This window comes from Canis lupus, chromosome 8 (assembly GCF_003254725.2).
Source record: "Canis lupus dingo isolate Sandy chromosome 8, ASM325472v2, whole genome shotgun sequence".
Lineage (NCBI taxonomy): Eukaryota > Metazoa > Chordata > Mammalia > Carnivora > Canidae > Canis > Canis lupus.
This window is the reverse complement of record NC_064250.1, coordinates 51,689,453-51,717,404: the sequence shown is the minus strand read 5'-3', so window position 1 is coordinate 51,717,404 and position 27,952 is coordinate 51,689,453. Positions and strand designations below refer to the sequence as shown.

The window sequence follows — 27,952 nt, the reverse complement described above, 5'->3', positions numbered from 1 at the left end:
TTACATAAAATACAATGAAAAATGTGATAAAGCCCTTAGCTTTGGAGAAAATTAAGTGAGAAACTATATTCTTCATGGTTAAAAAAAAAAAAAAGTTGCAGAATGAAATCCCCCTTAGAAGAGTTTGATGGCAACTCTCATCTAAAATTACTTGAAAGGATCTTCAGGTTTTTAAGGTATCCAAACCCAATATATTCATTGACTTCCTCAAAATACAAAGCACTTAGAATCAGATTCAATTGATCCCTGGTTTCCCTACCCATCCTCTACTCCATCTGCCCACTATCTGGGCAGAAGAACAAATCATATTTCTAGAAAATAACCTATTCAACTCCAAAAATAGAACTTGTTAAGGGGAATTATAGTGGAAAGTGGGGAGAACATATCCTTACTAATTATCTAACCCCATAAAAAGCTATTATTTTATTTCTTATAGTTCATAACTCATTTGCTTCACTCTCAACATGTCAAACAATGTTTGTCTGATAGTTGTATAGCTCCTTTCTTATTGGACAGCTTTAGGGGATCTCTCTAAGAATACCTCTCTTACACTAAAAAGGAATTAAAAATCACTTCCAAAAGGTCCCTAGATACTGTCACTCTATTCAAGGGACCCTGAGATTCAAGGGACTGTATTCCTCAGGAATGCAACACATCCCGCCTGTCTCAAGGGAGCATCTACTCTCACTCCTAACCTGCAGGGATACAGAATCTGGCCTGACCTAGGACCATCAATGAAGTTTTTCCTTGACACTTTCCATCATCATGTGTAAAAGTATCTGCTACATGAAACAGAGTAACAAAGTTGGGATGGAAGGGAATCAATCAGGAGAAAAAGCTCATTTTCTTCTTCATTCTTCAAAGGTCTCATCTGGGAAGGAGACATGTTTACCTTCTTAGCCACCTAAAGAAACAGGTATCAGGCTTAAGCTTCTTCCCTCAACCTTGGAATATGCTACTTCCCTCCTAACTCTGTTCTCTGTTTCTAGTTCCTTTCCTTCTTATCCATTCTCCACCTGGCATCAGAGTGATCGTCATAAAATGAGAAGCTGTCCACCTCACAGTGCCCTTAGGTTTAATATCCAACTCCTCACATGAGTAGTCAGTCATGGCTGGCCTCCATCCTACTGCTACAGCTTCATCTTTGACCAAGTCCCCCTCATATGCATATGATTCTAACCAAACTGAGCTTTGTGTTGGTCCTGAAACTAGCCAAGCTCTCACATATGCTTTCACTTCTCATGCACCTCAAATATGTTATCCTTCTGACTCAGCTCAAAATCTGCCTGAGAAATATCTGCTGAGTACCTACCATGACCACTCCACACAGTCCAACAGCCATCCTCCCTGCTCACACAGCATGCTCCTTCTCCATTCTAGAAAAGCAAGGTTGATGCTGCATTGTCCATACTGGCTGATCCCCTGCCAACTTGTGATGTCAGACTGTATCACACCTGCAATCCCAGTGGCTCACTGAGTGCCTGATACACAGGAGTAACTGAGTTCCCATTAAAACTGAACAACACAATCACTGGAGAAGCATCAATCAATTAATGGGATTACTCAATCAATCCCCACTACCCAAACACAATGATAAGAGGATTCAAGCTGTTGACTTGTCCAGACTCATCAGGCCACTTCCCAGACCCCAATATTATACCTCCTTCTGAATACCATTTACCTTTACATTTCAAACTGTCTCATTTCTCTGTCATATGTTTTTACTGTCCCTCACACTTATTGGTAATTAGTACATCTGTGCCCACAGGTTGTAGCTGAAAAAGGTAGCATGAGTAATGGTCCGAATCCCAATGTCAGGAGAAAAAAAAGTAAAGGAATTTGAATCGTAAAGGTTTTTTTGCCACAAAATGGGGAAAGAGTAAGATGACCCAAAATAATTACAAATAAAAGCTCCTATCACAAAGAGACTGTCTAGTCATTATAAGAGTGGAAGAGAGTTTGGGTCAAGGAGGTAATAACGTAAAAATCATACTGATGATTCGTTGGTTCTATAAATGGCAAAGTTAAGATATTCCAAACTATTATGTTCTTAAATCTATACTATACTCTGGATAATAATTTACAATAGGCATAGAGATTAACAAGTTCTTTGTATTATTCCCACAAACCATTTTTCCTTTGGATAATAACTTTAAGATCATTTTAGTGCATGGGGAGCCCCTATGTAAAAAGGACTGGGCTAGGTTCTAGGGATTCAAAATCCACATAATTCTTACCATGCAGAATAAAGTCTAGGAGGAGATGTAGTTCTCTAGTTTTATCTAATAAATCTGATCATAGCAAGCTTTGATATCCTTGTATTGTCTCTTCTTATAAGTCAAATCCTGCCCCCCAACCCCCACCAGTTACAGAATATTATGAAGTAGACCTATTTTGTAAATTGAGCAGAGTGTCTGAAAAACAACAGCCTTCAGTATTACTGAAAATCTCCTTACATTCTTTGAAATAGAAAGAAAAAAAGAAAGAAAGAAAGAAAGAAAGAAAGAAAGAAAGAAAGAAAGAAAGAAGAAAGAAAGAAGAAAGAAAGAAAGAAAGAAAGAAAGAAAGAAAGAAAGAAAGAAAGAAAGAAAGAAAGAAAGAAATTGAAAGCTGTTATACAACTACCTCGGACTTAAAAATACTAATCCAGTGTCTGTTCTTTTCATTAATTTTATTATGAAATTTTCATTTCATTAATTAAACTTTCATTAATTTTATTATTACATCAGCATATATGTGACTCTGCTAAGAAGGAATGGAGAAAAAACTTTCAGGAAAATAGCTAGGGAGAGACCTCATTTGATTGATGTCTACCCAAGGCATGGACCCACATGACATATAGTAAGTTGCAGCAAAGTAAATTATCTTTTAGCTGAAAAGCAGTGTTTTTAAAACTACCTTGGTCTTAGCCACTTTGCTGCTTGCAAACTCACAGAAGCCATCCAAAACTCAACCCTCTGCTGGCCTATTAGCCAAAAGATGCCTAAAATGCCTTCTTCATTTGCTATTCTAAGTAGCCTGACACAATAGGACCAGTGGCCCATTACAGACTTTGGATGGTTCTTCTTTGAATGGTAGAAGTAGTGTCTGTGGTACATATTCACTGACATCTAACATGCAGGCATTTTAAAGGGTATTCAGGATAAAACAGACAGATTCTCTTCTTCCCCAAGAGTACTTTTTCCTTTAGATCACAAAACAGGAAATTAAAGTGCTCAACCAAAATCCTTGATAGGAAACATAAATCTCTAGAACATTTTAATGACATTAATATCTCCCAAATGCCTAAAAATATTTCTTTAAAATGAGTTAAGAGAAAATGGCATTCTCTTTCACAAGGCCCAAGCACTCAAAAGTCCTGAGAAATGACCTCCCTGATCCAGAAAATAATAAATTAAGAACTCAAGTGGCTTTTTATTTTTTCTTTTTCTCTTTCCAAGTGTTGCCTTCATCTATGGTGAATAAATTAAAAAGAGCTAACCCATCCAAAGCAACCACTTGGAGAGGTATTAACCATTTGCAGAAGTGGATTGATATGCTTGTGAAGATGAGTCACCTTATAGGATGCTGTCAAGCCTCTTTAGTCCCCCTAAGATGGAATCATGTTCCCATCCCTAAAACGTCTTGCATTTGTTATTTTGCATTCAGTGATATGGGTTTTCTGCCTCTGTTTCTGAAGAACACAGGGTTCAGCCCCCTCCCCAAAACCGATGCTGTCCAAGAGGTGTGACAGCTTGAAGGCCCTTAAAGAAAAGATACCAAGGGTTACACAGGCCATCTTTCAGTCCAAAGTGGTAATGGGAACAAGAACCTTCTCTACCTTGCAGGTCAGCTTTGGTCAACGCAACTTTGTTAGCAAAAGAATAGGAAAGGCGAAAACAATAACCAGAGGTTAGTAAGAGGTAGAGTAAACCAGGGTAACATTACAGAAATGAAAATAACAGTTGGCATAAACAACATCACTCAGACAGACAATTAAAATGCTCTATAGGTTCTCCAGAGACAGCACAAATGGGGGATGCACAGACCAGGACAGAGCAGGTCTCATTAGAGCCACATCAGCAGAGCAGGGGCAGAAAAACACCGGACTTGACAAAGCACAAGCAGTGGTAACAAGAGCCTTCCCACATCCACACAGCCAACCCCAAGGCATATGGTCCAGAAAAATGATTCTCCATGAGTCAGGATAGAAATCAAGAAATAAGGGTAATGTGTGGCCAGACTGAAAGACACATGTGCACAACCAGACCAAGCCCACAAAAATAGTTCTGAACACCTAGGAGTTAAGTATGGAAGAGGTGCTTGGGAACACTCCATGTAACCCCCTGCAAATGCCACCAGGGAATGTGGCACTGGACCTGGGCATGCGCATCAAGGTGATTTGAGAACTCCAAAGAGCTCAAATTTGTTTGATTTGTAAGAATATAGCCAAACCCAAATGGCTACGAGCTAAAAGGCACCAAGTCAATGTCCTTTTTATTGATTCATGCCAGTCTCAAAATGAAGCACGTGTGTTTCTCTCAGATGTTTACCATTTGCAATTGTGGAATCACATTTCCAGCCAATGCATGCCTTGGTCTCTACAGCAAAGCTGGTCTCAAGATAGAGGTATTTACCAGCTGAGAATAGAACCAGGCATTATTTCAAAATTCCTAGCCCAAACTGAGAGGCTGCAAGTCACAGCTAGATGTTGGCTAGATTGCCCAGAAATTGTTCTTAATTTCTGAACTATTATACTCTGCATAAAAATCAAAACATAGTTTGAGATATTTTTCTTTCTTAGTATAAACAATTAGGAGACAGAGTAGTGGATTAATGTGTTTTTAAAATAATTATTTGCCCTTGGCTATAATAGGGAAAGTAGTACATTTACTACTTAGGGATCTTGAAATATCATCATCAATGACTTTGACAAGAACATTGACTACAACCTGGCCTGAGTATCCCAGGTAGCGAGAACAGAACATATTTACCATCTCAAAGAGATGCAGCTCCTAGTTTTTAGTAACAAATCCTCATCCCCTACCTGTTTAATTTTCTATATATAGAAATGTTAAATCAGGAAGTATATTCTATTTCCTAGGATTTCCATGCTGCACAATACTCAAAGGCCTTTTTGAGGGTTCATGCTTTGTACAGAGATTCAGAATGAGAAGGACACCTGTTTGTAGTCTATGTTCATTTCCCTCCCCACCATCTACTTTAGCTTCATTTCCACAGTGCCCTAAAAGGCTCCCGGGATCTCTTATAAGGGCTTATTCACATGGTGTAAACTTCCAATGACAGTAATTTATGCCTTAACCCACTTTTTGGCCATTTTTCCTGGCCACTTAGGCTAATTATCCAAGTCATCTGTGTACAATAAACAAGGACCTTCTTCTCTCCTCACTCATCCTCCACTTCATCCCACCCAATGGGGCGGTCATAATGCTCCGTGGGTAATCATCGCAATTATCTCCATGGCAATAGAGTGCAGGGTTATTAGGCTCATGGGACTTGCCATAGATTCAGATGGTAGAAGCATCAAGTCACAATATCCGGTGCTGAACAATCACCCATAGTCAGAGGAAGGTCGGGCCCCACTGTAATGCATGTGATGAGTCACACCAAACTGCCCACAGAGATGGAGGTAGGGATGGGAACATTTTCCCCAATTTGATGGGTAATTTCCTTGTGCTAATGCTCTCACTGCTTCTCTTCAAGTTCTCTTAAGTGGACTCCATCATCCCCCCCTTATACTCGAGACCCTTTAATCTACTCTTCTAAAAGTTAGTTTAGACTTCCTTTTAATCCAATACAGCAGTTTTTTCTCCTTACACCTCAATTTTTTGTACTCTCTAGAATTCTGCTTCAGGAACAGTAGGCCACAGACACATGTAGCTACTGAGCACTTGAAAGATATATAGTCTGACTTGAGATGTGATACAAATATAAAATACAAACTCAGTTTTGAAGGCTCAATGTGAAAAAAGATTGTAAGATGTTTTATTAATAATTTGATATCATTGCATGTTGAAATGATAATATTTAGGATATACTGGATTAAGTTCAATAAAAACATAAAATAAAAACTTCACCTGTTACTTTATATCTTTTTTACATGTAGCTAGTTTACTAGGAAATTGAAAATTACGTATGTGACTCATATTATATTTCTATCAAGCAACATTGCTATAGAGTTAAATGGATGATTCCTATTAACTTGTAAATCTGAAGAACCGATGGCATGATAAGAATATTTAACATCTGAAGAGTACCTTATGCTTTTTAATGTGTGCTTTTATGTTTTAACTCAATATGATTAATTATTGAAAGATAACTGGAACTTCTGTCATTCCACAATCTTTGAAACTAAGGTATTCAACTTAATTCCCAAATGTTACATTTATCTCAGCATTGTCCTTAATGCCTGAAAGAAGTAAGAGCAAGCCAAGGAGACAAAAATTCTTGATTTGAATGACACCGCATTTTCAGGAGAAGAAAGCCACATGACTACTTTAAGTGCATGGCCCTGTCCTCTCATGTACCAAGACCATAACTTGCCCACTGGATATAAGAGATATTCCTGGCTACAGGAAAACTGGAATGGGTTATGGGAACAACCAGTCTTATTAACTAGTCCACATGGGAAGCTGACTCTTGGGCAAAGGGAAATGACTTCCATACTGCAAATCAGCTTGTGAAGCTGACAGGAAGACTTTATAAAAATGTGGCAACTGGGGCAGCCTGGGTGGCTCAGCAGTTTAGTGCCGCCTTCAGCCCAGGGCATGATCCTGGAGTCCCACGTCGGGCTCCCTGCATGGGGCCTACTTCTCTCTCTGCCTGTGTGTGTGTATGTGTGTGTATATGTGTGTGTGATGAATAAATAAATAAAACCTTTAAAAAAAATGTGGCAACTGAACCCAGGTTAAAGCTGGTTAAGAAGAAGAGCAATACACAAAGTTAAATACTTAGGAGATGAGTGAACAGGTTTGATGCAGTAAATAAATCACTGAGATAGAAAAAAATGTAACACATATATTGCACATAGGACCATGAAGCTCAACCAGACAAAAGAATACATAGACCCTGCTGACTAGTCAGACATTTTTGACTTTCGAATTAGGTAAGGGGCACCTTTTTGACTATTTTGACTTTCGAATTAGGTAAGGTCTACCCAAGGCCTTTGGGGAAGTCTGAAAAATGTTCAATGCTGCCTTCTGCTGGTTAAACTAGAATGTTTTTGTTGTAAAAAAGTGGACTCTGGAAGACCTGTAAAATTCCATTAATATCTTAAGAGATAGTAGATGATCTGCAGAAACAGGCTGAGCATGGTTTGTTGTGCTGCACTGATGGGCATGCGATGTTATTAGATGTCTCACATGAGATACTATTTGTAAATGATAATCTTACTGTTTATTGAGTACCTACTATGCATGTACCAGGCATTTTACATATAGCTCTGATTCAGATATCTTACCTTCCAAGGCAAGTTTTATTGCCCCACTTTGCATTTGAGGATGATAGAGCTCAGAGAGGTTAAATAACCTGCCAAATGTCACACGTGAACAAGAGTTACTACCTGGATCTAAATCCAAGTCTTTCTAGCAGCAACACTCATGCTGTTCTATGACATCACACTAACGAACTGCCTAAGAATGCCTGACATCTAGCAAGTACTCAATAAATGTTAGTTCCCTTCCTTCATCATGGCATTCTGACATCATTTTCCTACCTTCTGCTCAGTTTGCATTAAATGATACAGTAGTTATTAGAAACATTTTGTTAATGGTGACACCCATATAAAAGTCTCTGGTATACCTCCCTAATGTATAAAAATATAAATAAAAACACTTATTGCCCTTTCAGTCATGCTGGAAGCAAAGGTACAAGTCAGGAAGAGTCTGATGTCAATGCCATGGAAGGTTCTCTCCTGTCAAGTATGTGACACAGGGAAGACATCTGCCAGCATACATTCCCAGAGTCTGTGGCCCATGTCTTGACCTACTGAGCCAGGGACAGGAGGACACCAATGATGATGCAATATCAGATGGCAAATAGGAGAGAGGACTGGTAAACCAAGTAAGGAGACATGGGCAGAGGCAGCAAAGAGGTTTGGTGCTGGCGACGAGGCTGTAGCTTAAAAAGAGAAAAGGTTGTACCTTCACAGCCACGCTCGATCTGTCCACTCCGATGGAGGGCATCGTTGATGAGGTCTGGCAGGCGCCCATTCAAATCTACTGAGGCCAGACAGCCCTGAAAGCCATCCCGGGAAGCCACCAACTTTGGAAGGTTGCTGTACATGCCTTGGGCCAGACCTGCCATGTAGAGATCACCTGGAAAGAAAAGCAAGTAGCAAAAGCAAATGTGAGTAAAGAGTACTGAAACCATGTCAATGAGAGCCAATGCGCATTAGACTACTTCTTAGGTAATGGTGGTAGAGCTGGGGGGGAGGGGAATAGCGTAAACAACTAACTGCCAGAGTTTCTACAGTGTAGAAAGAAGTAACTCACATTGCTTATGTCATTCATTTTCTATATGCCATCTCACAAATTTCAATCACCATATTCAGTCCATAAGGTAGGTATTGTTCCCATTTTATGATGAAGTAAAGATTAACAAGATTTTCAGCAAAACAACCATTTACTGACTGCTTTTTATGTGCTTGTTACCAATAATAGGCTGAAGATTTTATAGACATTATACCATCAAAACTCATAACGGCTCATAAAGGTAGTAACAATTATTGTCCTCATTTTGCAAAAAAGTATACAGAAGCTGAACAAGGCTAAGAGATTTTACCAAAGTCACCCAGGCAGTAAGTGATTCAGCTGAGATTCCAAAACCTATACCATTTCCTCTGTTAAAAGACACCTCCCCATTTTGATATTTATCACCTCATGCTCAGCCCCCACATGCCTGAGGTTTACAGAGAAAATGAACCATCCTTTGAGGAGTGGTTTAAGTAAAAACCACATTTTGGTATAATTTAATGTTGTTAAAATAGAATATGCATAATGTATCAAAAATGCATGGCACTTCTAACCTGTAGTTTGCCTCTGCAAATAGCCTTTTGATTATAAGAAATTCTCTAAAGGCGCCTGGGTGGCTCAGTCGGTTAAAAGTCCGACTCTTGGTTTCAGTTCGTGATCAGGGTCATGATCTCAGAGTCACAATCTCAAGGTCATGAGATTGAGCATGGTGCCAGACTCCATGTTCATCAGGGAGTCTGCTTGACGGTCTCTCTCTCTGCTCTCCCCTCACTTACACATTTCTCTCTAAGATAAATAAATAAATCTTTCAAAAAAAAGAAATGCTCTAAAAAGGTTAAACGTCTTTACAAGGTTTACCTTTCAAATCCAGATTTTTGGCACCATTGATAACTTGGGTGACGACTTTAGTGTCCACTTTCAAGCTATGGGTGTTACTGTTGTCTCGGGTGATGACGACGTTGTGCCACTGGTTGTCATTCAGGGGGCGATCACTGTTGCCTTTGATCACGTTGGGACCATTCCCAAGGTCAAATACGTAGTGTATATACCTGTGAGAAATATAAACCACCTCATAAGTTGAGAGTCCCTAAAATGGTTTAATGGCAACATGTATATAATAGGCACTGAGGGCTTCACATCCCCCATGCAAACCTGGCATCATGGAGGAATATTTAAAGCTTCACTTAATATCATAAGAAGAATCACAGCCTATTCTATCAGACCTCACTTTTATTCCACACTGACAAGGTTTACTTCTTTAACATCATCTAAAAATCCAAAGCCACAAAGTAGTATAGGCAGTACACCTCAGAACACTAGGGGGCGGTATTTAAATTCAGTCAATCGTGAATCTGTGTTTTGAGTTTTCTTTTGTTTTTGTTTTGACTATTTTCCAACACATGGTAGTGAAATACCTTGCAAAAAGAACAGCTTTCCATATATGGGCTAATGGCAATATGCTGAAAATATCTATATTTCATTTCCTCCTATAGATGCGGTGGTTGCAGAGCACTGCCCAAGAGCACTGCATATAGGATATATACCCTATATCCTCCTTTTGCAAAAATAAGTTTTTTTCCTAGAGGTTTAAAGGACCGTATTTCATGGTAAAAAGTCTGATAGTATTGAGTTAGTGGAAGATCTTTAAATTAATGAATTTCTCTTCCTACTGGCCCTAACCATTCCATAGCTTTTTTTTTTTTTTAAGATTTTATTTATTTATTCATGAGAGACACACAGAGAGAGGCAGAGACACAGACAGAGAGAGAAGCAGGCTCCCTGCAGGAAGTCTGATGCGGGTCTCGATCCTGGGACTCCAGGATCATGCCCTGGATAGAAGGCAGGTACTCAACTGCTGAGCCACCTAAGCATCCCACCATAGCTTATTTTTAATCAGTGATGATCAGAGTATATATTGGGTCTAGAGAGTGGGAGCAGAAATGGATATTTTTATTTCATGTCCATATTTTATGTAGGGCTTGAGCTTAGATACCTGACATAAACCATGTGATCTCTTCCACTTACCCCTTGACCAGTTCGACTGCAATGAAGTCATTGCCATCACCACTATTGAAGAGAATGAAGCCATCTGCTGAGGTGGTCTTGAACTGGAAGAAGAGGTGCATGGACGTGTAGGCCTGAAGAGTGGCCAGGCTCAGGTAACTGCTCTTGGTCTTGAAGGTGACAGGGTCAGCAATAATGTTCCTCAGTCCAAAACGAGCCTTCAACTCACAGTAATCAATGTCGCCATTTTTGCACAGGTCTATGTAGAGCAGGCCGTTGAACATGAGGCTCTGCAAGTGGCCAATGAAACTGGATGGGACAACGGAGATGTAACGTTTCTCAGTCATGATTCCAGTTTCGATATTGTGGAATTCCAAGCGGGTATGGTCCCCCACCATCGTACCTATGAACATCACAGATGAGATACAAACAAGTCATCATGTTTTTTCACAGCATCTTTACTATATCTTTTAGGTTGCCACACAAAATATTCTGTTCCAGAAAACAAGATATTCAATATAGTATACAGCCAGGTGACCTCAGTGAGAGAGCTGATTCCTGGCCCAGGCTGAATTATATGCCTTGTAGCTCATGCTCTCATGCAGCTGCTCAGAATGTTCCATCATATACAGGAAAATGTGAGAGCACAGATAGCTCAAGTTAAAAGATAAAATGATTTGTTTTCTCCATTCAGGAAATAATTGGATACAAACGCATAAAGAAAAGTCTTTATTGCCTAAAACCTGGTAAAGATACAACAAACAAGCATTAGGCATTCACTACCAAATATTTCTTGATGTAATAATTCACCACGTAGTACTTGTGGAAAGATTGTATTGTAGAACACGTGTTAATTTTTTCTGATCAGCAACTACTGCTTTTTCTGATTACACCTCTAATTTCCCCCTTTGGGAAGCTACCCTCCACACCTCACCTTAAAACCATCTGGGCTGGATGAAGCTGACCCTAACCCAGCTCTTAAAGTAATCAGCCTACTCAAGCTGGACCACTCAATATATTTTATCCTCCTAGCCATACAGCACGGTCTATGGACTAACAAGGTGGTCTGCAAACTCTAGCATACCTCTGAATCATATGGAGGGCTTCTTAATATACAGTTCCCTGGGCTCCAGCCTCAGAGTTTATCATTCAAAAGTCTAGAGTGTGGCCTAAGAATATACATTTCTAAGAAATTCCAAGGTGATGCTTATGCAGCTAGTCTAGAGACCACCCTTAGAGCCAAGGGATTAGCAGCAACATAAACTGGAGTATTCAGTAGTTATTGGGTAATTAAGTCTAGTAATATTCAGCTCCAGGGCTTTTGCTAGAACACCTAAGAGGAATTCTTTGTAAACAAGGCTTTTTGAAGAGATAAGAAGAAAGCCCAGAGCTGCTGGAGGTCATGTGATAGCCAGAGAGCTTGGGGTTGCCTGACCAGACAGCCAACCCAGAAAGCCAACCACAAAATGAAGAGAAACAGTTTCTCTAGGATGATGCCTTTTGAAAGTCTAGATTTGACAGCCAAAGCCAGACTTTTAAAAACTATATGACATAGGTTCCCTTTTCTGCTTCAAGCATTTAAGTTGGGTGTCTGACATTTGCAACTAAAAGATCTCCAGCTGATACAAATAAACTAGTAGACCTTTCATTACCTGGCTTACATAGAAGAAGTGAGTGACTGGGGCAGGGGTAATGAAGGGGGCTTGAAAGAAATACAAAAGTGGGAAATGGGAATGGGAAAAAAAAAAGCGAATGGAAATTTTAATTACAAAGTCAAGGAACACAGCATTAGGTGGCTCCTCCAACATTTATATAGACAAATCACCAAAATTTAACATTGCTTCCAATGGTGAAGGAAGAGGGGAAAAAGTCCCTCCTCCTGCCTTCTCTTGCCCTTACCCTCCACATTGAAGAAACTCCACTAGCAAGACACTCCTAGCATTTCTTTACTCCCTCTGTTACAGCCTTTCAGAGGAAAAGGAGCAACATAATCCAGAAGACTAAAGGAAATCTACAGGGAAACTGTATTTCCATAGCTCAGCCCCTGCACTTCCAATTTCCCCCAGGGAAGCAAGGTGCCTTCAAGAAACACCCAGTGTACCCCACACGCCCACAGTATGGGTGTTAGAGGAACGAACAAGCCTTGCTTCAGTGGAGATGCCTACCAAAGTCCTGAATTGGTTAGCATTCAAGTGGGCAATTCCAATTCTGAAATTCGGTAGATGTTAAGCACATTTTTCAGTATCAGTGTTACCACGAACAAAAATGATGCTTGACTTTTACCAGCCTTGCATTTGTTTTTCCTCTATTGGTGGAGAAATCATGTAGCAGGAAAAAAGAGAGAGAGAGTGAGAGAGGAAGGAATTACATTTTCTCAGATCCCTTAAACTTCAGTATCTGGGAGATTCAATCAGATCTCACCTTCAGATGCTCAGTATTAATGCCCTCTCATTGGGAGCACACTCAGACCTGATGTGGAGAACTGTTTATAAGCACAAAAGTCAGATTTACATTTTATGAGCTTCTATGTGGTGTTTTGACAACTAGTGACAAATCATTCTCTTAATATAAGCAGAAACAAAATAATGGTGTTGGTTAACTTAAATATAAAATTGTAATAGAACAAAAATCTGCTAACAACTGAATAACTAGGAGAACTGTATAAAAGTATTGAAACTGAGTATTGAAAATCGGACTGATCATGAAAACAAAAACTAGCATAACCTAAATTCACATGCTCAAGAACAATGAAGTGACTGAAATAAATATCCGTAGTCCATTTGGTTATAGCTGTTCATACTGGGCTGAGGCTGGAGCTGGAGAATGATTGGTTGGGGGTGGGGAGCAGAAATCAGAGCCAATCATCATGGGGACACAGGAACTAAATCATGATGATGCTGGAAGCCATGCTAATTCTTATTTTAAAAAAGAAGGAGGAGGAGGAGAAAGAAAAGTAAAAGGGGGAAAGGATGGGGGATGAGGAGATCAGCAAGGAGAACTAAGAAGTGATAAGGGGGTGATCCCTGGTGAAGATTAGATTTCCAAAGGAAACCTGAAGAGACTATTTTAAAGTCAACAAGGAGCTTTCAGAAAAATTATAAATAAATTGGCCTCCAGAGTTGAGGGGTTAGGAAATTCTGCTCACTAGAAAATGAATTTCATGAAGCAAGAAAACCATGTACAGTGCTGTGCATTGAGGAGAGATTGAAGAAAGAGAAGAGAAAATAAATTAACAATGGAATTTGAGAGCATAGCCCGTGGACACAGACTGATTTAAGGTTTTAGAATGAGTCACAGAGCCTCAACTAGAAGTTGGGGCGGGGCTGGGGCAGCAACATGGGGCCAAATTAGAAAAGGAACTACTTCACCAGGTACAAAAGGAACTCACTGGCTGTGGATGGAGGTTCCCAAAAGAGCATGCTATTGCCTGGAGAGAGCATTAAAGAGGTTACTTAAAGTTTGAACCTTGTGCCAAACTAAGCAAATATATGTGTGTGTGTATAATTATATTAAAAATATATAATTAATATAATATTAATATATATTAATCTGTGCATCATCTAATCAATATTAGTAACTGGGGATCTTGCCACCCATCTCCCCTAAATGCTGTCTGTAGACTAAAACTCCTTTCCATTCAAGGGGCAAATATATACCTACTTCATAGAAATCGCTTTTGATTTTCAGAGGGAAGAGGAATAATTTGGGAGAGAGATGATAAAAAAAAAAAAAAAAGCTGAAATGACTACTGAATGTTCTTTATGTTCCAGGCCCTGTGCTAGGCACTTCAGAGCCACCACCAAACATCATTATCAAAATAAATAGGTATCATTATCTTGCTTTAGCGAGAAGGACACTTAGCTTAGAGAGGTTAAGTAATCTGATCAGAGTTCATACAGGTGCTGAGTGGTAAGCACTCTAATTGAACCCAGCTGTACTCAGTTCCAAAGCCCACATCTTCTCTTGAACACTACAGAATGGAGAAAAAGCTTGATTTACTCCTTACATTATTGTGGGGGGAATTTAAATGGCGAAATTTCCACATACTAAATTGCTGTGAAGGGTTCACACTCCTTCGCAGTGGCCAAGCACCGGCACGTCATTCCACCTAATTCACCCATAATATATCCAACACCCTCCCTAGAACAGCCGTGTTGCCTGGACTCCTATTCACACATTCACTTCCATATTTCACTGATGGTCAGCAGTTTACACACCAGAGTGATAAAGTCTGTGGAGAACAGAAATCTATAGAAAATCTGTCCAAGTTCAAACTGTAACTTCCTACCAGGCATATACTGGACAAGCATACAGGCTCTGAGGTTGCACTGGCTGGGAAGGTAACTGGTATGTGCCTCAGTTTCCCATCTGTGAAATAGGTATGAAGTTTTCAGGATTAGATGTTATCAGCTCCTAAAAACTACTTAGAACAGTGACTAGTGCTTAAATTGTTAGCTGTTAATTATGTATCATTCTTTGTTTCCTTTCTCTGAAATGTGTTAACAATTTCCTGTACTTTGGTTGTCACTCTTTTACTAGAACACAATCTTTTTCTTAAGTAGAAACCACTTCTCACCTCTTCTGTATGTCCTGTGATGTTTAGCAGAGGGGCCTGAGCACAGCAAGCGTCCCTCACATCTGAGGAAGGATTTGCTTTAGAGTCAGAATTTGGATCATCGCCATTTCTACATATAAAGTTCCTAGTCAACACGAAACGCTCAGCAAAGAAATGAGAAAGACTTAGAGGAGGCAGCTTGACCTTCCTGGGCTCCCAGACATGGGGAGAGAAGAAAATGAAGGCTTATCAAGTCTCAGTAAAGGATACACATTTTGCTCACCATCTTCAGCTCCACCACTTGCATATCCTTTTCTCCACAATGCCAAACTTTTTTAAAAGTATATGCTATAAACTGTTCTAGTAACAGTAATAATAATAAATGTTCTGGAGCCAAATTAACTAGGTAAACACTTCACATGTAATTACTGATGATTAGCAATGTGTATTAGCGTGGTAAAGGCTCCTAGTAAGTCTTGCAATAAAGAAATCCACTTCATTTTGTTTAACCTAACATTTCCCCATTCTATTTCATCATGTTTTTGTTGTTGTTGTTGTTGTTGTTGTTGTTGTTAATGTGAGGAATAGATTTTCCTTGGAAAATGACTTTTTACAGCTTGGTGCTATGTTTGCTGTATAGGGTAAGTCATAGAGAAAGAAGTCAACACGAACCAGAGGAGTCAAAAGAGGGATGAATCTCTGTACTAGCAAGAAGCTCTGGGTGGAGTGGGTGGTTCATGGAGCATTAGATCCTAATCCTGAGTAGCATAACCCAAGTGAAGTATTCTTTTAATTTATTCTTGATAATAGAAATCCAGCTCAGTCAATCAATCCATCAATCGTTACTGTCAACTGAACTTAATACTTTTCCAGGAATACACTGTGTTACAATAAATGAAAACCACCAGGCTAAGCAATATTTCTTCCCTTGCTTTTGATTTCTTATGAGTGTGACCTATTCTTTGCATCATTTCTACAAACTAGCTGAAAACTTGACACCCTAGGGGACCTTAAACAGCATGAAAGGGATTACTAAATAAGCCAATAAGACACTACTTAATAACCTGAGGACTGTGTGGTATTTTAGTTTCATTGCCTGATTTTATGACTTCTGTGAGCTAAAATTAAAATTCCCAAACCCATTATCACTGTAAGAAGCAATCCAAGGTTGTAGCTCATAAGCAAAATAGCTCTTTTCTTCTCCCAGATTTCTTTATCCTTATGGCTGCTCTTTTCCATCAGCAGTAAAGTAGGGGATAAGGTTGAAAATGAAAAAGCTTCATTAATTTCAAATATCAAATTACTGAATGACTGGGGCCGTCCTCGGTATAGTCCTGCTTTTTTAATTATTAGTGGTTAAGAGAAAGCGCACTTTCTAATTACCTTTAGTCTAAAGTTTCTATAAAAGAATAATGGCCAAGGGAGGCAATGCACATTACTGTATCCTCAGTTCTGCAGTTCTTTATGACTACAGCTTTCAGGGCATGCCATTTCCTGAGAAAAATAAAAAGGGTTTCGTGGTCCAGAGAGATTGGGGTGAGGGCACCATCTAGTGGCTACCGCTCAAATCACCGGAATAGCATCACTGGGCTGCAGGGCTCTGCCCAGAGGAGCTAGCAAAGCGATTTGCGACTTGTCACTGCGGCTGTGCAGGCTCCAGCGTGCATTAACAGCCTACGGGGATTTATTGAATAATTAATTCAGGATAGCTGTGGGTTCTAAACCATGTAACTATCTTTACAGCTCTTTGCTTACATCTGTTACCTAAAGCTATGTTACCCTTCAGGCATGTAGAACAGTAACCTTACCTCCCACCGATGAAGGTGTCTATATACATACAACTGGAGGGTTTGGGGTACTTATACTTAAGGCTCTGTTTGACTTCATTTTTAAGGAGAGAGGGGTGAGTGTTGTAGTCTACACTAAAGTGGATTCCTCACGTCACTCTAATGCATTCCATTGTATTTTTCCCATATCATAATACAAATCATTTTCTTAGGATGGATTGTGAAGTCCAGCAAGTAGCCTGATTTGGTGATGTCACACCAACATGAATTTGGGGCTTAATTACATAGCTCCTTCTAAGTGTCATGTCCTCTTAGGTAAAATGACAATAACACTTTTCTTGCAAGGCAATGGGGAATTGCAGATTTAAGGAGCTGATACATGTAAGGTGACTATCTCAGTATCTAATGCCTACTAGGCACTGGATAGGTGCCTCCTGCTCTTCCTCTCTCCATAGACTCTCCTTATCTCCCTTCTCTCTCTCTCTCTCTAACACACACACACACACACACACACACACACACACACACTCCTACCTGCACACATATATACATGGCTTGCTATAATTCCAGACTCCAGAATTATAGAGGTTCAGACTCATTTATAGAAAATTAAATTACAGAACCCCAAACTGCAGAAACCTTAAGCTAGACAGGGCTTTAGCAGTAATAGAATTTAAGTTTAAGAATGAGGAAATGATGAAAAAGGTTTATCATTATCTGTCCCAATGATAAAAAGTATTTAAGTTCCAATGACTGTATGAAATCCCAGGGATCCTAACTCTAACTTGACTGTCTTATTCATAGAAGAATCTAGAGATAGTTTATGTCACGGACTTCAAATGACAAGGACCTGAAATGGTAAGTGACTATTCCAACATCTGGCAGAGAATTAACATCAGGACCCAGGTCTCCCGACACCAACCATGTTCTACATCATACTCCATGCTGCCTCCATGTTTTTCTCTCCCATATGGACAAGAGTTCTACATAACAGATGTGCACTGCTCTGGAAAGTTAGAGAGTACAGACTTATTTGGCAACAACATGGAAGATGCCCTCTCTCTTCCACCCTAGACCTCATTAAATTAACCCTCAAATTCTGGCTAAAGGCCTTCATAAGCCACTCCTGCTTTCTCCAACCCAAAATGATCATTTTCTCTTCTGACAATGACAATGTTACCCACCCAGTTAGAATCTCATTACATACTTTTTCTCTTATGTCAAATGCCTGGGTCCTATCTAACTGACTAAATTGGTTCATTATTTGAGGAAACAGATAATCTCTTATGCTTCCTTCTTATCTTCCTCATCCTTAGGACACTGCTGATATGTAACAGGGTCTCACTGAAATAGTTATTGCTTGTGTGAAGTTTTGAACATTCTTTTATGTACATATAGATACATTAATTTACACATTGTCCTCCTAGAATGTGAACTCCACCAAGCCAAGGACTGCTTATTTGTTCACCTCCATATTTTCAGCCTTCTAAAGCAGTGCTCAGTACAGGGTAGGTACTCAATAACAATTAAATAAATGATTAAATAAATGAATAATTATTCAGCCCTTCTAAGTAGCCTTTAGTGATGTAAGTACTTACTTTTACCTGTAATGTTCTGAATTTCTGGTTTATCCATCTCCTTCCCCTAGAGAGTGAGTCATTTATTGAGGGAAGAAATTGGCAGTTGGGAAGATGATTGATAAGTGATTTTTGAATAAATTAATAATAAAAGAGCTACAGAGCTCTACATCTACTCTCCAGACACATATTCTATGCCTAAGGAGAGAGACTCATCAACATACAGTGACAGTAATGGGTAAGTTCTATAATACAGATCAATTAAAAGGATTATGAAAATACAGAGGAAGACCTTCTTAGCCTTACCTGAGCTTGTCAAGAGAGAACATGTCACATGACTTCTGTTAAACAAAATAGAATGTGTTAAAAAAAAAAAAAAAAAAAAAAAAAACTTTGTTCACTGAATGGCCAAGAGGGCTATGAGAGCAAAAAGAGACAAATTTCCCCATGTAGAGCTGTACTCACCCTCAGCCACATCATCATCCACAGTTAACTTAAGGCTTTTTCCTCTGCGCACCACCCGGACAGTGTGCCATTCATTGTCATTGAGCTTCTGCCCCGCATACAGGGTCTCAGGTCCTTTGCCTAAGGACGATGATAAGTGCCGAAGTTAGAATCAATTCTGAAAGTAGTGATTATGGTATCAGAACTGTCAAAGCCACACTGGTGCATATAACCCAGCAGCATTCAATGAATCATACGTGCACCCCTCCACCAAAGCCCATCCCAGTTTTACTGATGCAACAGGATATTCCACAAGTGTCCTCAAATGCAAAAGTCTCAACTCAAATGGACATTGGCAAAACAGTGAAAGAAATAAGTACCCTCCTTTGTCTACAGATATAAAATTCTAATATGCCAAGGGCAGTAAGTGAACATTTATAAGAAATAGTAGTCAGTTGTCATTTTGTTTCCCAAAGTCATAGATTTTAGATGAATTTCTTCAAGATATAAGAAATTCATCGTATATTTTTAGAATCATTTGGTCATTTAGGCATAATACACCAGTCTGACTTTCATAGAGTATCCATCAATTGGATGAGAAAAGAGTTCTGTAATATATAGACTTAACTTGATATTGCCATTAACCCACAGTTCTACCAGAATTCAGCAACCACAGAAATCACAACAGTAACCACCACAATAATAATGTTGAGGTCTAAACCCCACGATACGTAATGCTCCTGAAGGGAATGTGAGAGGACCCAGACTTCTCTCATTGTTCATCATTCTCCAAAAAGATCTAAAGATCTAAAAAATGAAATAATGTAAAATTCCAAAATTGAACTCTTAATTTTAAGTCAAAAGAATGTTCAGGAGAAAGTACCACCAGATAAAGGAATAAAACAAGCTGTCTCAAAAGATCTATGATCAAGATGCTCAAGAGGATGTCCAAGTGCACCATGCACCAAGAAAAAATCAGGTTCAACAAGGAATTCTAGTATTTAGGGGCAAAAGCTAGCAAGATAAACACTGAGGCATTGAAAGAATTTGGTTAGTAATGGGGGGAAAATGTCATGTTTTGCTCACCATTGAACTGAGATGTAACTTTATAAGACAAAGAAGATTGTATTGAACAAGAAAATTAGACCAAGTTCACTCTCTCTATGGGAACAGCTAAGTGTGTGCAGAAAGACTCCATTAAGTCTTCCTGGATTAGTCAATCGCTATGTAGAAAGCCCTATCTCTGGAAATGACTTGGGAAAAAAAAGATGAAATGTGTATCTGACCAATACATCCCTATGATATTATGCATCTGAAATATTCCGCAATACACTTGGATCTAACATATGGAAGCACAGGGCCAAGTACACAGTAGGTGCTTTAATGAGCACTAGCCAAACAACTGATGTCTACACAGGTATTTATTTCTTTAGAAACAATCAACTAAGATCAAAACATTTTTATTTAGGTAATTTTGAAAGCTTTATTATATAGCTTTCATTGGCCATTCCACCCCCTCCTCTATCTCTAAGACTCCAAAACAATATTTTATATTGTTTAGGGAAGAAAATTAAAAAAATGGCATCACAGGTAAATATCTTTTGAACTAGGTAATTTTAAACTGTACACTTTAATTTTGAGTTATTAGTATTGCAATTAAATGCTGGTTATAACAGTAACGATGGGGCACCTGGGTGGCTTAGTTAGTTAAAAATCCAACTCTCAATTTTGGCTCAGGTCACAATCTCAGGGTCCTGGATCAAGCCTCATTATGCTCTGCACTCAGGGCACTCAGCAAGGAGTCTGCTTCAGAACTTTCTCTCTCCCTCACCACCCCGCCAAATAATTAAATAAATATTTAAGAAAAATAATGATAGCTTTAAAAAAATGACAGCAGTTGAAGTTTGGGGGAATTTCCTTCTTAAAAAATAAAGACTTCCAAAGTAAAATGATTTCTTTTAATTAAAATGTATACAATTGGTAATTGGCTTTTGGTTTTTGGTTTTTTTCAGAATGTACCTATATCCCTAGTGCAATGCAACTTCATAAGGTTCTAAGAATTCCATGAAAAAACTTAAAATGGACCAACTGTACCCAAAAATTGGGTATGAGGCCATGAGATCAATGAATCTTAGGAGAAAAAATTCTATGATAAACCATTTTATATTCAATTTTAACTGTTCTTTGGGAGTATGCATCTTAATATTATTTAAAGCATATACATTATAATAGGATTTTTCCTACATTTCACCTAATTAGATACCATTGTTCATTATCTCATTAAATTCAGGTCTAAGATTGATATAACAGTCGCCTTTACAACAGCAAACTGTGCAGGCATTGAGAGAAAATGGGCCACATCATGTGGGTGCTTTGAAGCAAGAACAGATGTTCTCAGAAGAAACAAATCTGCCTTTGTTTTTTTTGTGTGTGTTCTTATCTTCTTTATTCTACATGCAAATGCTTCAATAAGAAAGAGGAAAGTAAAGATAGACGTAGAAAATATTGGCTATGGAGGCATAACTGTTACAAAGATAGGCTATTTAAACATCTATAGGTGGCATCTGTTCTTTAGGCAGTGTTTGCACATCACTTAATTTTTACGACTGGGGACAAAATAAGAGGGAAAAATACACAAACACAGTCACAGTTTAGCAAGACAGCCACATTACTGTCATATTAGTCATTATGATATAAAACAAGCTTTGCAATCAGCACAGTGTTTTAAATGCTGCTGATATTTTACAGGTACTTAGAATTTTTTGTGTCCTTGTAATGCCCACTTTGGTCAAATTCAAACAAAAACAGTTACATGTCCTTTTGACTCTAAAACTTTAGGATGCGATGGTCTGTGACCAAACCTGTGAAAAAAGATCTGAAAGCCCTGGTGCCCTTCTGCTCGGCTACAGTTGCTGTCTCCAACCCCAATCATTCTCATTACTTTGACAGTAGAAAAAAAAAAATCCATACCCATCTCATTAAAATGGTAGAGAAATGAGTATTATTCAATATTCATTTTTAGGCAATAAATAAAGAAATCCCAGTGAGCTTCTGAAAAACTCTCAGCCTCCAAAAGTGGAGAGTCAATGGCATTTATCTTTAATCAAGCCAAAAGGTCAATGCATCCTACCAGAGAGAAAGTGATGTTTAAACTCAGCTAGAAATGTGGCAAACAGAGTAAGGACAAATCTAATTTGTAGCCTAAGCGTACAACGGGATTGATAAGTGATACAAGATGTAGACACAAGCCGAAAGTTAAAACATACAAATTGTTAGATTTTCAAAGAAGGAGGATTCAGTCTAGTGAAGACTTCCCTGGCAGATTCCAGCACAAAACCAGTGAAGTAGCATCAGTGAAACAAAGAATGTAAAGATAAGGATCAGATAAGGAGGAGACACTTCTTTTTTAAATTGGAATTTAAAATGGAACTAATGGGAATTTAATTTTAAAAAAATAAAAAAAAACATCAAAGCCATTAATTTCCTACATTGTCCTTTTCTTTTTGTAGCTAGGAGAAATGTGATCTATGATTAGGTACATACTGGATGTATGTAATAGATACATGTTTCCTTTTATAGTTTAAGTAGTAAATATTGATCATAAAAAAAAGAAATCAACATTTGATTCCTTTTAGGCTGCTTAGATCATCATTGTTTGATCTAAATACAGGAAACTAATAACTTATCTGACACCCTATAGCTGATTTTCCCAAGTAATGACCTCTGTAACTCTGAGTAAAGAAGCAAAATCACAGTTGAAGATTTCCAGGATATAGTAGTCTGTAGAAGTGTAGTGTTCAAGTGTTTATTATCATAGGAAAAAGAGCCTTTAATGAATCCTTTGGGCAATACCACCCAAATTCCTACTCCTGACCTAGTCTCACTGCAAACTCATTTAGCAGCACCTGACCAAAGATGACCTTATTTTCTGATTAATGTGGATAGAGAATGAGGCATCACAAATGAAAAATACAAGATTATTTTCTTGACCTATCCTACAGTAACCCTGTGGAAGGCCTATTTCCTTAAGAAGCTAGAACTAATAGTAAATCAAAGTGAAAAGTTAGGAGAAAATTATTCTTTGAGAGAGAAATCATTACTGTATTGCTTGGAGAAAGATGACATTCAGATATTAACAGACTGTTCCCTTTGGGGAGGACAGGGATTCGGAGAGCGTGTGAGGGAAAAAAAAAAAATCTGCATTTCGGTATTTACTAAAGGTGCACACCTTCATAAGGTGGACTTTGGATCCTGATTATTTTGAACCTCTTTAGTTTTTTCTCTTTATTTTTTGTCCTTGCTTTTTGATAGCTGTTCATAGTACATGAATTTGGTATTCCCCCCAGGAGCAAAATAAAGAGCACAACTACAAGACACCCCTGATACATATTAGTGTGTCAATAAATTTCTAAAACCTTCCCAAACCAACTAAACCAAACGGTTTTGCTCATACACAGGGAGTAGAAATTCCTTCCATCTGCCACAAAGTATTGTCTCCAAAAGTGGGTGGGTAAAAGCCTGGAAACTTACTTTGCTTGGGGTCAAGGGTCAGGAATTAAGGGCACAACACCTATACCATAATCACTTTGCTCTACCCAAACATCTTTCTATTTGTGCAAGAAAGAGAAAGAAACAATAACTTGATTTCTCTTGGAACTATGTTTCACATGAATCCAAATTTCTATAATGCTTCAAAAATATGAAATTCACTCCCTTAGCAAATGGCATGTGATTATACATCTAAATGGTATGATAAATACTCAAAATGACTGGCTGTGTTAGGCTTAAAGAACACCAAAATACTTAAAAAGAGAAAACTTACCTTCATTTCCACCGCACCCTAGGTTAGGCCAGCTGGGCTATGAGAAATATTTTACTAAGACGATAGTACCATGTATTATTTATCAATCTTCCTCCCCCAAGAGAGCAGGTTAGGTAAGTAAAGGCAGGGGTGAGTAGGGGAGAGAGACACACAGGAAAGAAGCATCTAATTTTCTGTCTAAAACAATTTCAGGTTCTGGTTGTCTTCTTCAGGTTGATATTCAACAGAGAATAAGAGGTATTTTGTTTTTATAAACTCATTTTTTTTCTGAAAGCATTCATTTTCTTTGAAAAAAAATTTAAATCATTTACTTACAGAGGCAGTTTGGTGAAACACCTCAAATAGGTGCTTCCATTCTCACTAGAGTCCTCAAGTCTTAGAAAGGGCTGTCACTTCCAACAATAGACATGAACGTAGGAAGTTTTCTGGAAGTCTTCCGTTAAGAAGTCCCCCAGTGAGGTGTGTGAGAAAGACGAGTGACCCACTTATCCAATCTGAGCACTTGCATCTTCCTAGAGACCCTGCTTGTAGCTAAAACCCACCAAAAACACCACCAATAATTACTGGGCTTGAGTAAATAAATGGACCATTGAGCCTCCCCCATACAACATACTTAACTATGGGTTGCCATCCTTTGGCTCATCCTCCACTCTGCTGCTAACCTCTGTTAGTGTATCACAGAGACTATCTATTCATACACTGAACAAATATTAACTGAGCACCAACATGGGATCAGACAACATTCCAGGGTGGAGGATGAAGTAAGGAGGAATTAAGACAGACAAGGTCTCCCTGTCTGGTTCTAGCCTGGTTAGGAGAGGTGGTGGGGAGGAGGAAGGATAATACTCAAACCAAAGACCTTGAGATAATTTCTGATGGGTTTGAATCCTATGAAGAAAATGAAACAGGGTAATATGATGAAAAGTAATTTGGGTGGAGAGTGGGGATAAAGGGTGGGCTACTCTATAGCAAGTCTCGGAAAGGCCTGTGTGAGGTGACCTCTTTCTCCACTCTTGCTCTGATTACCTGGTTGAATAGAGAGCTCTTAAGTGAGGAGGTCAGAGCAGGCTTTTCTGTGGACGTGCATTGAGAAGGAGCCAAACATGTAAACATCTGAAGCAATGGGAACAGCAAGAGCAGAAGCTGAGAATACAGTTGGCATGTTAGAGGAACAATGATATAATAATAAGAAGAAGAAGAAACACCCTATTATGGCCAGAGCTTGTGCCCAAGGAAGAGAGTGTGGTGGGAAAGAAGGTGGAAGAGTAAGCAGAGGCCAGATCACAAGAAGACCTAAAGGACGTGGTACAGAACCTGAAGGCTGTTCTAAATACATCTGGTTGCCACTGGGAGGTTTCAGGCAAGAGGATCCTATGATTTAACTTAAGTTTTAAAAATCATTCTGGCTTTTATGTGTGCACTGGACCCAAAAAGGCCAGTAATGGGAATAAGGAGATCTTGGGGAAGCTGCTAAAGGAAGGAAATGAAGGTGACTTGGTCTAGGGAGGTAGCAGGAGAAATGGAGGTGGTGAGATGTGGTGCATGTTAGAGGTACATGCATCTCTGGACTTGAAGGTGGATTGGGAGCAGGAAAAGAATCCATGGTGAGAACCCAGGTGCTAGGAGTACCCTCAACTGAAAAGGCAGAGATTCTAGAAAATGTAAGACATGGCTGATCCTACTAGCCAAGTGAGCTTGCTTTTGCTCCTTGCGTCTTTCCTACTCAGCAGCAATCACACTGGGGCAAAACTCCTGGAAGCTTCCGAGTGCTCAGAAGTGTAGCTCAAAGTTCACTGCTTGCATGATTTTCTTAGCAAAGTGTTAATCAGTACCTTGGGCCGCCGTTGTCTACTGATGACACAGGGTTACTAGGTTCCTGCTGTCTCTCTTTCCCTCCCCTCCTCCCCTCCTTCCTTCTTTCTTTCCTCCTTTGCCTCTCTCTCCTTCTTCCTCTATCCTTGCAAGGTTTCAGTTAAGTGCTCTGGCCCTTAACTTGGACTGGAACAAGGAGTGTGCCTAACATTACAAAGCAAACCTCGGCAGCCCATTCAATTGGATCTCTAAATTGTGATCACAGTGTAAAATGAACCCACTCATCTTGGCTAGGAGAATGGCAACTCAATTTTGAAACCGAATGAATCCAGGGCAGATATCTCTCCAAAGGAACAAATGACTCCGCAAAAGATGAGAAAGAATCCTGCCCCCAATTTACTGCCAAATCTCTACCTTAAGTCATAAATTTACAGCATTGCTTAGGAGTGGTGAGCTGAGGACAGTCTCAAGATTTCTTGTGATAATCTCTCTCCATGAAGCCACTTTTCAAGAGATGAGGGCAATTTGTTCAGGGATAGGCAGAAAGATGTTTTTGTAGATATTGATTCTACTCTTGATTTAAAAAACAAAAAAACTTTCTGAAGTGTACTAATACTTCCCCTACCATTATCATAATATAATTAACACAAATCAGGCTTTCTTTGACGATTTCAAACATTACTGTGCCTTAGGATTTTTCTGACTATGTGACTTATTGTCAGCACTAAAGACACAGATTTTGAAGATGATGAGGATTGAGCTAAAGAGATCTGAACCAAGATATGCACTAGAACCTGCTCCTCTATTATCCTCTTAATCAATGCCTATTTAAGCCTGTTTCCTTGAGAGTTGAATCTTTTATAATAAGAAGTAGAATAAAAAATGTCTAATTACAAAATGAAGGGTATAGTGAATCGTAAGAAGTAATATTTTGCTATAAATAGGCATAATACATCTTCCATCACTCCTCTTCCATAGGTTTTCACAACTTTTCTACCTCCACCCATCCCTTCCCAGCCCCCAATCCTCCCAGATGGGACTCTGTGCCTCTCCAGCAACTCTACTGCATTTATACTCTATAAATCATCACTCTGTCCCTGCTATTACAGATATACATATATATTTTTATATCTACTGCCTCTACTTCTGTGCCCTTTGAGGGAGAACACGCTGCCTTTATAATCCCCAGCAACTAAGCAGAGTACCTTATACCAAGAAGATTCTGAATATATTAGGGAAAAAATAGTAGATGAATAAAGAGAATTAAATAGATTAAACACCAAACAAGCAAGCAGATTGAAGGAGGGAGAAGAAATGCAAGAGGAGAAGGAGAGAGTTGTAGACTATATTTTGCAATAAAAAAAAAACTGGACCAATTTGGGATGATATTCAGTAGAGTAATAAATACTTATAACTGGATTAATAAAATTGGATGAAAAAATAAATGACAGAGTGAATTCATTGAGGGTAGAGGAAGAAAAAGAAGGGACAGTAGAAGAGGTTTGCACATTGCATTTCTGGTAGCTGAGTGAATTAAGCCCTAATTCCTAATTCAACTTAGAGCTAAAAGACACCATGCAGCAGATATAAATAAATAAAGATACTACTTTTCATTTTAAATGTGTTTTTTTCCCAGGCAGAAAAAAATACAGCCTTTTGAGAAACTAATATAAGGATGAAAGTAACATTATTTAAAAAAAAAAAAAATGTATCAGTTACTCTCCATACATGATCTTATTTAGTTTCCCAATACAAAACTGATATGGTTTCCCTCAGCTTTGTAAATATAGAAGTGGCATAAAGTGCCACAACCTGCCAAGGTCACGCAGTTACACTGCCCACAGCCCCCAGTCTGTCTGCAAAATCCCTATGCTGAACTGTGTTCTCATAGCTACATCATGGTTATGCCCCTGGGCTGACCCAGTCTAGAGATGTGAGGAGGAGGAACAAGGTAAGGCCAGTTAAAGGACATAAGAGAAGTGGGAGTGAAATAAAAACAGAAAATCTAATTTCGGAGATGAATGAAAAGTGGGACCTAAATTCACTTTTTTAAAAAAAATTTATTTGTAGGACAAGGGTCAAGCCCTAACCTACTAATAAAGCCAAAAGAAGTTAAAAGTTTGTGTTAGAGATAAAAGTGGAGAATAAGTAGATCACGTTTGTGTGCCCCTGTAGCAGACACTCTTGGTCCTGCATCATGTCCCCTGGGCCAAGCTCAGATTTCAGCCATAGCAGCAGTAGACAGTTATAAGCTCACACACAGCCCAACAGTCTCCATCACAAGCAGGGCCAATGCTTGGGCCTTCTCTCTAAAGTCGGGGATGCCTTCAATGTCTGTATGCAAGAGCAAACAAGTAGGGAAGGAAGGTGATGGGGACTGTCAAACAAAGGGAGGACAAAGCTAATAGATTAATCCCCCCAAATTTGTCATTGGAGTGGACAATTCTTAGAGGCATTCATTACAACACCCTCCATCTCCC

The 27,952-nt window shown here is 38.9% G+C and overlaps 1 protein-coding gene and 1 long non-coding RNA gene across 24 annotated transcripts in view; one reads left to right on the top strand and one right to left on the bottom strand.

Moving 5' to 3' along the window:
- Nucleotides 1–27,952, bottom strand: part of NRXN3 (neurexin 3) — a 1,528,419-nt gene that overhangs the window by 784,364 nt on the left and 716,103 nt on the right. For all 20 annotated transcript variants that reach the window (XM_049113340.1, XM_049113345.1, XM_025442408.3 and 17 more), the window contains 4 exons: nt 18,860–18,979; nt 10,497–10,878; nt 9,330–9,520; nt 8,142–8,315 (listed from right to left, as the gene is read on the bottom strand). In XM_049113340.1, the coding sequence (XP_048969297.1) occupies nt 8,142–8,315; nt 9,330–9,520; nt 10,497–10,878; nt 18,860–18,979 (867 nt within the window). The remainder of the gene's footprint in view (nt 1–8,141; nt 8,316–9,329; nt 9,521–10,496; nt 10,879–18,859; nt 18,980–27,952) is intronic.
- Nucleotides 5,492–22,306, top strand: LOC112656906 (uncharacterized). 4 transcript variants are annotated; one of them, XR_004818073.2, is made up of 8 exons: nt 5,492–5,629; nt 7,849–8,346; nt 10,508–10,630; nt 10,733–10,856; nt 17,622–17,675; nt 18,245–18,325; nt 18,466–18,632; nt 21,129–22,306. It is a non-coding gene; the product is annotated as an uncharacterized LOC112656906 (long non-coding RNA). The 4 variants fall into 4 exon arrangements; XR_004818074.2 differs by lacking the exon at nt 17,622–17,675; XR_004818075.2 differs by lacking the exons at nt 17,622–17,675; nt 18,245–18,325; nt 18,466–18,632; nt 21,129–22,306 and adding an exon at nt 15,079–17,615.